The sequence below is a fragment of the Accipiter gentilis genome, chromosome 14 (genome assembly GCF_929443795.1).
Source record: "Accipiter gentilis chromosome 14, bAccGen1.1, whole genome shotgun sequence".
Lineage (NCBI taxonomy): Eukaryota > Metazoa > Chordata > Aves > Accipitriformes > Accipitridae > Astur > Astur gentilis.
The window spans coordinates 10,069,170-10,085,765 of NC_064893.1; the positions used below are offsets into that span (position 1 = coordinate 10,069,170).

General features: G+C 44.1%; 1 protein-coding gene across 1 annotated transcript in view; it reads left to right on the forward strand.

Moving 5' to 3' along the window:
- Nucleotides 1-4,338, forward strand: part of CDCP1 (CUB domain containing protein 1) — a 28,851-nt gene extending 24,513 nt beyond the window's left edge. Inside the window, exons 8-9 of the mRNA XM_049817222.1 lie at nt 167-248; nt 1,451-4,338. Coding sequence (XP_049673179.1) covers nt 167-248; nt 1,451-1,898 — 530 coding nt within the window. The 3' untranslated portion in view covers nt 1,899-4,338. The remainder of the gene's footprint in view (nt 1-166; nt 249-1,450) is intronic.
- The last annotated feature ends 12,258 nt before the right edge of the window (nt 4,339-16,596 follow it).

Sequence of the window (16,596 nt, forward strand, 5' to 3'; positions counted from 1 at the left end):
GAAATGGCTTGTGTTGTCCTGTGGTGAGAATGACTTGGAAACTCCTGCTCTGCAGGCAGCTAGTATGCTTAGAAGCCCTTGAGGAAGTTCAAACCCAGACAGCTTTTAGGAGAAAGCTGGGTGTTTTCTCTCTTGCTCAGTGTCCTTGTACCTTGTCTGTTTGCAGACCTAGGAGTGATACTTGCTGTGGTGGCTGGGGCTGGAGTTCTCACAGCTATTGGACTGACTGTGTGCTGTGTTAAGAAGAAGTAAGTTCATTATTCAGCGTGTGTAACTTAGAAGTTCAAGAAGGCATTTTGGGAGAGCTGTTGGGCCCTCTGTTTCACATGTTCAAGGGATCTATATCAACAAGGGTCTGAAGCATGAGGTAGGCAATGGTAGTGGAACTAATGACTCTGGGAATGCTGCTTTACTCTAAATTGACTGACTTGTAAGAGCAGAGCAGCATCCCCTGAGTCACATTACTTCAACCCCGAGTGCATTGCCTATCTTGGCCTTAGCACAGGCTTCTGGCTGTACTCTATGGTATTGGTTGGACTTCATCAGCAATTCCTGCAAAATGAAATTACAATGAACGTGGCTGTTGTGAGTGTGATTCTGGAAAAGACCGTTCAAACAAGCTGTAAACTCACTCAGATACACTAGGAGCTATCTTTTGTCTACACAACACAACCTCCAGCAACTTCTCCTGGAGTTTGCACATCACGTGGGAGCATTTTTCTGTGACGAGCCCTTGGGGAGAGAACTAGGTTGTGCAAAACAAACATACATAGCATTACTCATGCAAGCAGAGTCTGAAGTCATCGATAGCTTGTGGTTTCTGATACATGTATGCTTAGCACTGGCAGGGTAATTGGGTCCTGAAGCCGTTGAGCTGGAATGAATTTGTGCAATATGATGACTAGAGCAGTTATGAGCACACTTCTTTTGCCGCACAGGAAAGACTTTACAAATACAGGCTTAAAAATCTTCAGTTCAGCCTTTGGTCTTTCCACTCTGGGGACAGTCGCTCCAGAAAGTGCAACCAAGAAAAGTTATTCAACTTTCATAGAGGACCCGCTATCTTGCTCATCTTCAGTAACGTTCAGCCTTGTTCTGTGAGGATCTGATGGCCTCTGGGTCCTATTAATGTTTGTGGATATTGGGAGACTTGGTACACTGCACAGCTGGGACCCCTGGTGCCTGGGAGGCCATTGGTGTTAATCTTGCAAACTTCAGGGTCAGCAGAGCAGCAGTAGGTAGCCAAATAGCATGAAGTTATTTTCTGCTCTGTTAAAAAAGCATGTCTAGACTTGGGAGTTATTTTTCCTAAGATTGCAAGTAAAGCCTTCAGTCCAGGCAGACTGCCTGACACTGGGTGGCTGGGATGAGTAAACAGAAGCTGTGTTGAGTTCGAATGCACCAGCTGTGTATTGTTTCTGACCTGTTAACAATTTCAACTCTGTAATAGGAAGAAGAAAAACCAGAACCCCATGGTGGGAGTGTACAATCCTAATGTGAATACCCAGGTGCCTGGGAAACAAGGCTTATTCACAAAAGGGAGGAAAAACAATGAGTCTCATGTCTATGCAGTTATTGATGATGCTATGGTCTATGGGCACTTGCTGAAGGAATCCAATGGCTCAGTTGCTCCAGAAGTTGATGTATACCGGCCTTTTGATGGACCCATTGGTAGCTTGCCACCTTCTCCACCTCCATTATACTTCAGAAAAGACTTTAAACGCTCTTCTAACGCTGAGGAACCTCCACCTCTGACGGACACAGACCATGACACTTACACATTTGCTCATCAGAAATCAGGGCAATCAGAGGACAATGGAGATACAAATGAAAAGAATAACGGAGATATGAGCATGTCCTTGCTGGAAAATAAGGAACAGGATGGTTTAGTGGAGTAATTTTATACCAGGTATAGCAGTTTCCTGTGGAAATACAGGTGTAAGGACAGGGGTCTAGGAAAAAAAACTGAAGAGGAGTGTTATTTTTAAATGTATTTTGATGATGTTTTGTTTTGTGTGTTGTCTGTTGTTTGGTTTTGTGGTTGTTTTTTTTTAAACTTCGGCTGTTGATAGCTTTCAGTTTTAGAGTGAATGTCTAGCAAACTCAAAACCAGTTGAGACGCTCCAGGACTGCCTGCACTTCTGGTTGCGAAACAGGTGGCAAAGGTACGCTTCTGCTTTTTATTATAAAGACATCAGGCAAATGAATTCCTAACTGCCAGCTTAAAAGTGTGGCAATTAATAGAGTGGGGAGAGTGTTTTGTCCAGTATTTCCTCCTCTCACAAGTCATTTGTTCCTGGGTGTTAGTTGGTGAATCTTGGAAAACATAGGCTACGTTGCTGTCTCAAGGCAGCTCCAGGTTGCGGAGATGTCTAAGCAATCTGCTGATGTCTGAGCAAAAGAGGGGACGCTGTCATTTCTACCACTTGCTGCTTGAAAATTCATCATATTTAGGATGCTGGTGGCTATCAAGTGTAGTGAAAAACCATTTCTGCTGCCTGGAAGAGCTCAGTGAGCGTAAATCAGTGTGAACACTTGAGCTTGGGCTCTTCTAGTTTGGAAGTAAAGGTATAGGTTTTCTCTAATTTCCAACTGATGTTGTTAGACTTGGATAGCACTGTGTGAACCTACACCAAAGACCGTATTTTCTTTGATTTTTTACAAAAATGGTTTCAAAAGTCTAAAGCAATTTGCACTTCTGTTCAGATACCTGTAGCATTTTTCAGTGAAAAAATGATGATGTGATAATCCAGCTGTTTACTAATGCTTTTCACTTCACCTGTTAGAGATACTTGGTTATTTAATAAGGATTAAAAAAAGGGGTAAAGAAAATAGTTTGTTTCCAGCAGGCGGTTTCTCTGAAATGCAAAGAATGAGAGTGAATCCATAAGGAAAGCCTAGATTTTTTGGCTTTTTTTTAACAGTCTGAATTTAACAACAATTTTGAAATTATGCTGGGGACAGCTCTTGACTTATAGTGGGACTTACACTTCAGGTGTTTAGCAGCCTTTGAAAGGCACCTCTTGAAATCAGATAAATAATAGGTCTCACTTTTAAGTGCAGTAGTTAGCATGGCCCTCAGTTTCTGTGCCTTTTAAAACTTGAAGGCTGGACCTTTGTGCAGAGGACTACGGCTGTATGAATAAAGTTGCCTTTATATACAAACACCTGGCTTGTCCAGGTGTGCAGTTACTGAGGATGTCTGCAAATTTGTGTGCAGCAGTGGACTCGATGACTTGAGAATTTCTCTCCAAAAGTCTTACCATGACTGTTTCTTGCCTAGTGATACACAGGTGCCATAAAACTTTCAGACAGTGTTGCATGCAATCATGTTAAACATGTAATAATGTCTAAAATTAAAATGTCTTTATTAGAAACCTTACTGTTTACATTTAAAATAAATGCGTACTTCTTCCTGTGTTAACTATGCTGGCATTGCAAATTGGCTATTTATGGTCAAGTATGTGTATTTAAGAGAATATATCGTTGTACTGCTTGGACTTCTGTAAGATTCAGTATAATGTCGTATCGGTCTCAGTTTTCTGTAGCATATAGCAAAATGCATGCCAGCTAAAAGCACCTATTAATTGTTTCAGGTATTTTCCTGCTTATGTTCATCACTTTTAATATAGAAATGTGTATTCCTAGATATCTGGCTAGTCACCGGTATTGCATATTTCAAAGTGTACTGTGTCATTTTAATGCCATTTGAGAACTTAAAAAGATTTCTGCAATGCTGATACCTGTTTTTCTCGGGTAACTGAATTGCCACAATACATTTTTATCAGAGTAGTCCAGTTATGCATTTGGTCAATGTTTCTCACTTCTCTTTTATTGAAAAGGAATGAGAAGTCTGCAAGGGAAATTCAAGGCTGTCTCATCTCTCTAGCTCAGTTTCTGCAGTTGCTTAGATGAAATTTTTTAGTTCTTCTTTCTAACCAACTGAAGAAAACGTAATGGAGATCAGGCTTTTGTTCACAACCTTTTGATCTTTGAAGGAAGAATATGATGCTTGTTGACTGGTATTTTTATTTGTTCTATTTTAACTCAGCTGTCAGCATGGCAATATAAACTGTAGTTTACAGTTGTTTCCAGTCTAAGGTTGACTTTCACTGCATATTTTGGTATGTTTAGAGTAAGAGTTCAGGCACAAATTCCAGTTTGCTTTTCATTAAGAGAAAGTTGTGACTTTTTAAAAAAATAAATAAAATATAATCCTACTACCAGCTGGAGTAACTAGTGCATGTCTTTCTCGTGTGTGTGTTTGTGTGTAAACTCAGCCTCGAGTATTTTGACGTCTGACTGTTGCTAGCTATGCCATCTCCCTGGATGACAGAAGCTGGTTTCTAGAGAATCTAGTTTGCCGGGACTGCTGACTGTGCATGTCCTTTTTCTCACTTAGCCTGTGATATGCCATTACTTGCTGTTTTTAAAGGCATGTGTTTAGATTGTTGGGGAGAAGTGTTGTAAAATATTTGAAGATTTCATATGAAAATAAATGGCTCAGCAGCTTCTCAGTAGGGTTGTGATGTTTGTAAATTATTCATGCCCAACTGACACATACAATTGAATTCCAAATTAATTTCTTTTCAGTGATAATAGCATAAAAGTACATTTTATGACTTGTCCTTCAGCCCAGAAGAGACCTTTATGAAAAAGTGTGAAGCCCTTTTTTGTTCTAAATTAAAGTGCATGGAATCAGTTCATACCGACTGCTTTCTTGGTTTATTTTTGTATTTGTTTTGAGGCAAGCTTAATGCACATAGAAAGTGATGTTTGAAATCCTCACTCCTGAGGATCCCAGTAATTGCTGGGAGTGGATCCTAGGCTGAATTAGTCAGATCCACTCTTGGAAGGCATAGGAGACTCAGCAAAGATCAGCCAGTCCCTAGGCCCTCTCTGAAATTTGCACTTAATATGAATGTAAATGAAAGTACTTGTCATTTGGGTCTTCACTGAGATTGTGCTGTCCTGGAGTAGTTCCTGTGCAGTGGTCTTTATCTAAAAATGAAAATTTCTAAGTCTAGTCAACCATTAATTGAAAGGTGGATGTCCGTAGGAGGACAGCAGTTCAGAAACTGCTGAACCGAATGAAATTTGCTTTTTGAGGAGCAAAGAGAAGTGGAGGGTTTTGTTGCCCAAAGCAGCAAAGCTGAGAAGACACTTCTTGCTCCTTGGGCTTGAATCTGTGAGGTTTGGAGAATCTCAATCTATCAAAACACTCAGTAATTGCTTTATTTTTAAGCATGTACATGAATAGTCTAGTGTAATTTCCAGATAAATCAAAAGCCAAGTTATTAGTCTTTGGATTAGAGCAAAACTTGTAGAGCACTGTTAAGGAATGAAAAGGTTGGGTTTGTTGTTGTTGACACCAGACTAATATTGAGACTTCAAGTCCTTGACCTTGGTGGGGGGAGGGGTATTCATGTTGCTCTGAAGAAGCTATCTTGGGATACCTGCAAGTGTGACAGAGAATACATTAAAGTATGTGACTTGCTGGGGGACAGGGAGGAAGAAAAATGCTGAATAACCCTCATCCATGTGCACATCTTCACCAGCCAGCATCTAATTGCAGGCTGCAGTATACACAAAGATGGGAGCAAATCTGTCTCCCCCAAAACTTTGAAGCCAGAAACTAAAAAAAAAAAAAAAAATAATAATTATAGGATTAATTCCTTCAGTATAAATGGCTTTCTACATCCAACTTAGTGATTGGTTTATCTTTCATAAAGTATAGCTTCCCAGCAATTAAGTAAGCATGGGTTACCTAATTTTCTGTGAAACTGAGGAATTCTGCCATGGAAATCTGATCCAGCCTGGAGGAAGGGACAGTCTTTTTACAGGGACTTAGAAACTTCTGGCATGTTGTTCCATCAACACAAGTGAAGCATGGCAAATTGTTTCAATTAGCAACACTCCTAAGACATAAAAGGGTTTGGGTTTTTTTGTGGTTTAGGGCTGCATCCATCTCTTGTATTAAAGAATTGTTACACTGCCGCACACAAGTCAGGCTTTATGCTTCTGGGCAAGATGAATCTTCAAAAACTGAACGAACTGCTTTGTTTCTTGCTACATTTGTGTGTGCGCCTAATTTATATATAGATATGTGTATTTATCCTGGTATAACTGCTACGGTCACTTATAGCTGTAGAAAGAGTGCCATGATGCATCCCGTCAAAAATGCTCTAAAAGAGCAGTACTCCGGCAGCACACAGTACCTTTTCAGACATGAGGCTAGAAGAATGGCCTTATTTTCTGAAAGGTGTTTTCTCAGAAGAAAAGTGAGGGGAAAAGTTCTGGCGATCTTTCCAGCAAAGCTATTTTATTTTTTTTCTAACTGGAAATGACTTCATTTCGGGAAGTATTGTTTAGAAGAAATGAAATGGTCTGTGTAAAGTATGTACTCCCCCTTTTTTTTTTTTTTTTAATTTTATTTCATTGTCAGTGTAGAGCTGAATTTTGGTATTGCTCACCAAGGAGAACATCTGTCCTACACACAACGTGTGCAACTCCATGCTGAAGGGAATGGTGGTCTGCTGGAGGGATGGAGTGCCACGTGCCTCTCAGGAGCCCTGGGCATGGTTTTGCCTGAAGATGCTATCAGGATATCCTGAACCTTTGCCACTTGCCACTGTGGGAAATGTATCCCTGACTTTGATCTTTATTTTAAGGGCAAAAAATGACGGACAGAGCCCATGCAGACAGCTTCCTCCTCACATGAGATTAATCATGGCAAGGCACCTATTAGGTACGTGCATATAAATCTAGTTTTCTGCACAGAGGAACCTGGCCTTAAATGAGATTCATTGCTTGGCCTCAGGAGTATGAACTGCAGGCTCCTGAGCCCAATTGTTTTAGCATCTGCTTCAAATTCATCATTGCAAATGCTTTTTATTTAAAAGGGTGATTTTTTTTTTTTAATTAAGAGAAGCAAATTAATGGTGTGTTTCTCTCAAAATGCTACTTTCATTGAATTGCTGGATTCTGGAAAAAGTAACCCCAAAACAAGTACACATAGATGTTGTTCTGTAACATATTGCTAACTACAAAAGCAAAAAAAATGACTGCTCTACAGTTTAAGCTACTAAGTAGAGTTTTGTTCATACTAAACTCCACATTTGCACTTTGGGGCATGATTGCACAAAGCTTTCAGCTTTGAGGACCTACACATCCACTGGTGCCTTCTCACGCAGTAGAAACTATCAGAGTTACGCTGCTTAGGACTTCGGATGCCCTCAAAAGTGAGGGCTTTAAAGATGAATGTTGTGATAAATGTTTTTGTATAAGAATAATCATCTTAGTAAGATGCAAACCCAAAAGCTTGAATCTTTATAGTTTTCACGTTTCCACAGTAAATTAAAACTGTTCCACATCCTGCCAAATCAAACCTGTTAATATACTTGGTAATTACTTTTGCAGCTTAACGCTTTACCCATTCAGAATCATGAAGAGGTTCATATGTTTTCCTTTCATTTGTTTCCTTAAGGTAATGAGAGTTTATTTAGTAAGTGGTAAACCCTAAAAAGTAAGCAAAGGCGTGATGAAATCTTCTAGTATGATTGTTTGGTGAACATTTTATAGCTTTCAGAGCAATTAAAAAAAAAAAAAAAAGGTAGCAAGCCATTAGATCTTCCTCTCTATTTTCTTTGGGTTAACAGAGAGCAAGTTTCTAAGTATCTTAAACAAGCCTAGCAAAGCATATGGTTTCATGCATATGTCTAATATCCCAGAAGACAATTTAATATTTCTCCTTGCTAGTCAAACATCTGAGGAAAATGGGCAATTTACTATATACTTGTGTATTCTGACATTTGATTTTCGGCTGATTGGTTCTGCAGGTCAAACTCCCGCATGTTCTCCTTAGGTTTTTGTGGCCACCCATCTGGGTTAAAGGACAAGATACAGCTTCAGCTGAAAGATGCAGGATTTCTGTGACAACACTTCCCAATACTACTTGTGGGACTCGATTCTTAAGGAATCTGTGCCCAGCTTATAGCTGGGAAGGTAGCACTGCTGGAATTAAGACAACTCGACCCAGAGAGGTTGAACTGTGTGTCAACAGAGTTGCTCCAAGCACCACTGAAAGGCGGATTTTTGTCATCACTCCTCTTTCTTTTCCTACTGTTGTATTTTCATGTCCTGTCTTCCTTTTCCCCCACGTTCCCAATCAGCCAAATTCAAGACAGAAGTCTCCAGAAACCACTTTTTTGGTGAATGTTCTCTGAGGTTTACACCCAGCAGCCAATGCTGGGGTGAAATACTTTCTGTCTACAACAAATTTCTCACTCTAGCCACACCTGAACCTGCTTGGATTACAGCAAAGCTGCTGGGTGAGGTTGCTGCAGCAAGGTCCCTGGGTTTTGCTGCCACAAAGCTGCTTCAGCGTTGAATGAAGTGGCAGTACTTGAAGTAGTTGTTTACATCTCAGCTGGAGAGGTACTTGGGAAAACATTACTATAGGTAGGAAAACTCAAATTATTCTGGAAACTATTGCTTCTGTTGGCATGAATGACCTCTTGTATGAGTAATAGCTAATTAGACGCCAAATTAGATGGAAGTGTGCAGAACAATAAGCCAGGTCCACGAACAGTGCAATGTGTCACTACCAGTAACCTCTTTCCAAGATATGCTTTACAAAATCTGTAATTGCTTCACTAACATTTATCATAGTAAAAATGTCTCTACCAGTTCACACTTTGCTTTAGGTGATGCAATGGTGATGACTCCATGGCTTTCTGTCACCAGGGAATGACATAGAGGAGCCATTGCCCTTCCTGCTACCCTGAAGCAGGAAAAGGTGGTGAGACTAATGCATCCCTTTGCTTTAGGAATATTACAATTTGAAGCTCAGATACCAATTTTAACTTTAATCCTTAAGGTGAAACTTATCCTGTATTCTCAAGGTGGGTATTTTCCTGTATCCTACTGAGATGTAAACCTTTTCTTGAGGGTCAGTGTGAGGCTAGGCTTTAGGCTTGTCCTCATCCTGGTCCCACCAAAACCGGGGAAAGATGACCACCACCCCTAAAGGGAGCCCCTCACCTCAGCTTCCTTCCCTAGATACAGAGGCAGGTTTTAGTAGTTCGTTTCCTTGATTTATTTCTGATAAATAGAAATAAAATTGGGTGTGAATGCCCATCAGGTGGATGCCACCTGACTAGTGTGGGAGGAGGGAATGGATTCCAAATTTGAAGCTCCCCATGGGATGGGGCAGGGGTGAATTAAAAAAATGTTCTCCTAGAAAGTCGAGGTCATGAAGGGGCTGAAAGACTGAACAGTTTGCGCTGTGCCATCAGCAGTTTCTGACTGGGATGCTGGGATTTCTAGTTTTCAAGGTGGTGCTGCAAAAATGAAGGGCGCATGGAGATGAGTTATTGAATGTGGCAAGTGGTAGCAGCTAGTGGGTTTGAGGGATGCGTTTGTTCTCCCGATACTTGATAATAATGGCTTAGGCCCAATGCAGACTTCTGGGGTTTTTCTTATTGTTGATAATTAATAGTCTATGCCAAACTTTGCATTGTCTCACATCTTGTTGTGAAGACACAGATGCAAGAGGGGGATCCCATTTGTTGTGGCAGAAGCTGTTCATGAAGCTTGCTCTGATCCTGGAAAATCGGAGCCCTCTCTCTTTCCTGCCAACATCCTGGAGATGCAGCGGGTAAGGCAGGCTGTGCTGTGCTTTTGGGGATGATGAGGAGCAAGTGCTTCCCCTGGGCGTTCCTAAGCCAGCAGTTGCTTTTGAAGGTGTTAGTTGAAGTTAGCACCCCTCTGACTATTGAGTCTCTGCTCTTAGCCATGATATTTAGTTAAATCACTATTCTGCACTAACCTTTGGCAGCAGAATACCTTTAGATAACTTCATACAACGGTAGGAACATGAGGTATTACCTTTGTCAACATTGTGATAGTGGACCCTAACTAGGGCTGGAGCCCACCCTTTGGGTTTTGGCTAAGAAACTGGTCACATCTAGGTCACAGCTGGGGAAGGCAAGGGAGGGAGGAGGAGCCCTCCTGCACAGCGGGAGGGTGCGCTTGTGGCTGGCTGCTTAAATTTCATCCTTTTCCATAAAGCTACTGCTGTAATAGCATTTGCTGCGGTTACTGCTGCTGTTATGCTTGCAGTAAATGTACCAACCCTGCTATGAAATTACTGGTACAGCTGATATGCGATGATATAATGGAAGAAGGCTGTTGAATCAAGGTTTCCAGGCGCCCTTAATTTTCACATTTTCCTGATTTTTTTTTTAAGGTCCAGGGCTTTACAGACTTAACGTCTCTTCCTTTGTGGGGGGTGTGTGTGTGTTGTCTTTCATTGTGCAGAATTCAAACCTGAAGTCCATAACTGCAAAGTTCGTAATCCTTAGGTGCCCTCTGCATCATGATCACAGCCCTAATGTGGATGTCTCTGGGTGCACTTGGGTACAGGTGCCCAGGACCCTGCCTCGACCCAGCCGGTGCCTCTAAACCAGCTCCCCACATCGATGCGTGCACTGCCCGGGCGCCTTTCCCAATAAATAAAATAGCATTAGGATCTCTGGGATGTGACTGTGCCAAAGGGCTGTGGAATACAGGTGTTATGACCTGATAGTCTTCTAAGTTTTCTCTCTCCTTTGACAAAGCTGGATTTTCGCTGCAGCTCTGCTACAAGCAGCTGGGGAGCAAGTCAATAGGAGCTTGTATGTGAGATGAGCAGGAGATGAGAGGGGCTGGCTGCTGTGGTCCCTGCCTGTTATCTCTGCCTGGGGAGGCTTGAAGTTAACCAAGAGCTTGGTTCCCAGATCAAGCGTGGCTTGAGGCTCCAGGCACGTGTAATTCCTTGTGACTCCCATTAGCTGAAATCCCGGTGCTGCGTTTCTGCACCTCAATGCTACGCTAAATGCCCTGGCTCTCTCCGTGCCGCAGGGATGCAGCTGGGGAAGTGGTGGGCTTGCTGCGAAATATGACACGTGCAGATAAGCTCTGACATGCTGCAGTTCCTGTGGATGGGTAACTGGTACGCAGACTGGGAAACTGGCAGATCATGTGGTGGTTTTTCTTTACTAGACAATTTTTATGCGACCTCAAGTCCCTGTGCCTGGAACAACCAACTTTAGTCTCTAAGGAGTGTGAACTCAAGGCATTGGGAAATGGGAATGAGAGCAGGAAAGGAGCGATGTCCTCGGCCCCATGGCCAGCAGACACTGCTTCTCCGTGGCTGGTGGGAGGTGAGAGGGTGGGTGATAACAAGGCAAGATCTCGGGACCATGAGCTCTGCCTCAGACCTTTGTAGGATCTAGAGCAAGGTAGCTGGCACCCTTGTGTCCTTCTCCCCCCGCAGAGAAGGAGGTCAGCTGGCTTCTCAGTTTTCCTGTGCCTTGGGGCCATCCATCCGCTCCGCAGATTTTTGGCAATGGCCACCTTGCTTCATCACGCAAGAACTGGTAAAAGAAGAAATGAAGGGGTAGATGTCGGTCAGGAGGGCCTGGCAGCTTATGGACACCTCTCTCGTTCACCCCCAAATAGGAGGGGATCAAGAAAACGACCTCGCCCCTGGTACAGCCAGTTCTTGAGATTCAAGACTGCGATTTTCTATGGACTGCTGGGGTCATCTGGACACCCTGATGGCACATGAATGAAAGGCTGAATCTTTGCATTTGGATGCGCATGTTGCTCACTGCAGTTTGGCATCTGGGGCTGTCTGCTGTCTTTTTAATGCACATTTATCACTGGATGAAAGCTACAAGGTCATTTTACATCTGGCTGGGAACACTACCTACATTTGCACTTCTAGTAGGCTTAAAAATAGGCTACTCGTATAGGCTGGCATAACAATTTCTGTGAATGTTGAAAAGGAAAAATTCTCAGTAATGATTCTTTTTTTGTTGTTTTCAAGCCTTCTATGGTTTATATTTAGGGTGGTTTTTTTCCCCAGTACCATGCTTTCAGGTTTGCTTATCTTACCTCGGCAATGCGCTACACTTACTTGCTGTGTTTGCATCCCTTTTTGGTGCATGCATTTTACTTTAGGAGTAAAAAGTGCTGGTGGTTGTTCTGCTTAATTTTTTCAAAGCAAGTTCAGTTTCTAGGCTGTGTAGAAAACCGTCAGTCACTCGTCATAGGTACACAGCACCCCCCCCCCCCCCCAGCTCCTTCTGAGTCCTCGCTCTTCAATGGAGCCAATTGTTCAACTGTGTTTATAACCAGTGCTATTTCTGGAGCGTTTCCTAAAAGTTGACTGTTTGAAGGTCTACCCGCTTGAGCGTTTGGCTTTCTGGTCTGACATCTTATAGAACAAAGTGCAAGAGCCGATCTCCATGGATGTGTGTTGCAGCACCTCTGCGCTGGTGCACAGGCAGGTGGGACCTGTGGCATCGCCCGTCTCCCAGGATTTGGATCCTCCATGTCAGCGTGGCTCAGCACTCAAGGGGTTTGGATCCAAGCCTTCTCAGTGATGAGCAGTGTCCATGTTGCGCGTGAATCTGGATGAAATTCAAGCTGCCCGTGGACTATCCTGCTCAAACAGTAAAGCAAATTTGTCACTGTGGTTGAGCTGATTCACAACTGCAGCTACCCACTCATGAATTTTGTGTTTGGACTGATCGTTTAATACAAAAATACATTTCATTTGCTTTTTGGTGCTTTGGTGGAGGTTTTTTTTTCAGTTTCCTTTTGGTTGAAAAACTATATGAACTTTCAGCTCTCGTCTTCTGATTGCACTTGGCAGAGCAGCAAGACCTAGTAGCTAGAGCTCTGGCACCATTGCGTCCCACAAGAGATTATTTTATTGGCTTTCTTGATAACCTTTCTCTGTAGGAAGGCTTTTACATGACAGCTCATCCGTCAGGTGCCTGAGGTCACTTGTCTCTCCCCAAAATGCCTGTTTTTCTCCTGTGACTGTAGAAAAGGAACCAGCTATGTAGGTAGGAGCCCTTGCCTGGTGTCCGTGTCTTCACAGGCTAACTGAGGTTGGCTAACCGAGGTTGGCTAACCTGGTTCCAGCAAGGTCCCCTGGAGCAGGTTGTCCAGGGCTGTGTCTAGTCAGGTTTTGAGCATCTCCAAGGGTGGAGACTCCACAGCCTCTCTGGGCAACCTGGGCCAGGGTCTGACCACCCTCACAGAGAAAAAGGTTTCTCTTCTGTTTAAGCAGAATTTCCTGTATTTCAGTTTGTGCCCATGGCTCCGTCTCCCCTACCCACCCCCATCAGGCATTTAAACATGTGGATAAGACCCCCTGAGCCTTCTTGTCTCCAGGACACTCTCAGCTCTCACTCTGTCCTCACGCAACAGCCACCCCAATCCCTTCATCATCTTGGTGGTCCTTCACTGCGCTCACTCCGGTAAGCCTATGTCCCACCTGTACTGGGGAGCCCAAAACTGGACCTGGCACTCCAGGTGTGGCCTCCCTGGTCCTGAAAAACATGGAAATGGGGTATAATATCGAACGCCAGTGACATTGCTTTTGGGATCCTTGTCCATGGGTGTGATGTAAGAAGTTAGTGCAGTGGGAAGCAAAGCTGGCCCTAGGGCATTTCTGCAAAGCAGTAGGTGTTGTAGGTTTTATTTCCCCATCTTGCATTTTCTTTTATAAGATGTAGTGTTTCCCAAACACTGTTTTCTAAACATAGCTTCTTGAGACGTGTTCTTCATTGCCAGCCTGCAAGGTTGGCAAGCGGCACGTGTGTTTCGTTCCCTTCAACGGGCTCAGGGTTAGCTTTCTAACAGGGCTGAAGCGAAAGCAAGTATTTTCTGTGATTAGCAGTTGGCCTCACCTCTTGGCAGCGTGGCCATCCGTGGGTTTTTGTTTCCTTCCTGGAGCGAGGCTGGATGTTGAGGGCACGGCACCAGTTAGCGAGCACCCAGGCTGCAGGCATTGGGTGCTTTAGGCTTGCTGCCAGCACCGATGGCCCCGGCCTCTAGCACAAGAGTGTGTGGGGGAGGTTGCAGGGACGTGATGCAGCCACCAACCTGGTTACACAAGGCAGGATGGAGCAGCGAAGCTGCTGGGTGGGAGTCATGGCAAGATCTTTGCGGTTTTGGTTTTAGCTGTATTTGCAACAGTGCCCAGCTACAACCTTTGGAATCCCTCCGGGTACTTTTATACTGGAGATAAAGGGGATAAAGCCCTATTTTTTCGCTTTGTATGCTATAGTCTGATATGCTGTCATCCCCTGCTTTATTTTCTATCTCTGAGGAGATTATTTTTATGCTCCCCATCAGTGTGGTGACCCCCAGCTGTGCTATATTTACGCTCTCATCAGTTGTTTGGCTTACCCTTGTTTGCTGATCCTCACAGATCCATGTTTCTTCCCTGCCTATGGCAGCTTCTGAGCTGGAGAACTGTAACTTTAACTTAGGTTTTTTTTGGTTTTTTTTTATTTTATTTGCAAAAGGAGAGCCTGAGAGTTCAGATACAGGAGTGGGGTTCAGTGCTTACATAGGAGTGGGACCAAAGAGTAGAGCCTATAGGAATAACAAGGCTCACTGGTGGAAATGCTCCTTCCCTTTTGAGGTGCATCCTACTGATGGCCTCATCCCACAGCCAGAGGTAGGAAGTGCCCTCCGCATGTGGCAGGCAGGAGCAGAGGTGGTTGGGGGCTGTTCATTGCAAAAGATGATGGGGAGAGGGTACGCCTGATGTGGGGAGAGGCTCGGGTCTGAGTAACCCCCAGGCTGAGCAGGCAGGCACAAGGAGCGGCGGCGTGGAGTTGGGTTGCTTGTTCTGAGTGTGAATCTTTGGCCTCTCTCTGCTTGGGGTTCTTTTCCCATGTCACCGAGCTCTCTGGATCCAAATTCACCCAGGACTGCTCAGGACGGAGTCCCACAAAAGTGTTCAAGGCTCAGAACAAGCTTTTGACTCGTGACTCCCAAATTCCTACCCACCTTTGCCCACCTGGCCCTTTTACTGACTGAAGCCAAAAGCAACCTGGCTGCTGGCTGGGGCGCTGACATGTGTTAATAGTGGCCTGGTCTGGCCCGGCCCTTGCTCGAAGGGATACTCCAGAAAGGTATTCCCCATTTTATGGTTAACCATTTTACTTTTAACCCTTGAGTCCTTTGCCTGTACTGCGGGACCTTGGTGAATTGGGGTCGGGGCAATCGGTTGGGTAGATTGGCGTAGCTCTGCTGAAGTCAGCTCTGGTCAGCGTAGTACTGGGGTAATGCCTTCTGGGGGCTCACCCAGCAACTTTTCTTCTGTTGTTTACATAAATATATGCATGTTTCCTGCTTTGTCTTTCCTCTGCTGTGTTACAGAGCTGCAGGCAGCTTAGCGGCACCATCAGTGGCACAAGATCTTACGCAACACCTCCTGTTTTAATAACACGAGGTTCATTTGAAATTGCAGACGTCACAATACATTGATTCAGACACGGGCACTTCCACATTTCTTTTTCTTTGGGGGGAGAGCTGAGGTTTCTTTCCATGAGTCTGCATGCCTTTGGTTAGGACCACGCTTTGTGGACAGCAGATGTTCCTCTCGGGCTTGAGTACCAAAAAGATTTAGTGGAAGAATCAAAAAAGTTGTGCTTGTCCCAGCTCCTAGCAGATGGACCACATCTGCTCTGGGCTGTTCCCATCAGGCCCCTCTGGAGTGGAGGCAGCCAGCATCCCCCGTTCAACCCCTCCACCCCAGCATTTGCTGTGAGCACAAAATGCAGGGTTGGCCACAAACAAATGAAAAAGAGCTCTGTGGTAAGCAAAGAAGAGAAATCTTCTAGAATTTCTTTTTCTTTGGCTTTCAAGGAAAATTTGTAGTTCATAATGTACGGTAAGAAGCAGCGTGTGGAATTATATTAAACTCATAACTGCAGCCCTGAAACTGCAAGGTCAGTTTTGGCATTCTGGACCCAACACTACAGCAGGAGCAAAGCCACCCTTCCCTGTGCTCCTCCCAGCTTCAGAAGAGCAAAACATCTATGAAGAATGGTGCTGGCAGGAGTGTAGCTGTGTGAAACTGGGGAGCAAGAGAGATACAAGCACATAATCTGCTGAGAGCAACTTGTTATTCTCTGTATTTTGACAGATTGACTCTTTAACGTTCTCTCTGGGAATATCCTTTGGCATCCATCTCCATGGCTGTTTTTCAGATTCGCACTCCATGCAGAGATGGTCCAGCTGCAGCACCCGCTTCTTCCCCGAAGCTCAGCATCACTGGGGTCTGTGGCTTCACCTCGCCCCTCTTTAGTTCCTGGGCTCCCATAAAAGCCCTTTGTTTATTTCCTTGACCACCATTTGTGTTTTAAGACCTTGTGGTTTACGACCAGGCAGGATCAAAGCCAGCAATGCTTCCAGCTTCACTGCTTTGCAGTCACGTGTATCTCAAAACATGGGGGGATTGTCTGCCAAGGGAACAAGAGGGTTTATATTGAGACAAGCTGACTTGTAGGGTGTAACCGTGACCTACAGCAAAGAGCCTTGGAAACCTTCAAGATCAGGGTCCAGGGCTGGCTCGTATTTCAGAGTGAAATTTCCCAGCAGCAAGGGGAGGAAGGAAATCTTATTTTCCTATAAAAGGATTCCCTGCCTGTACACCCCATATGGCATGTGACTGGGATGATAATGGGGGGAGGAAATCCTATAAACTGTATCACCAGGTGGGAGGCTCTCACTTTCTGGTTT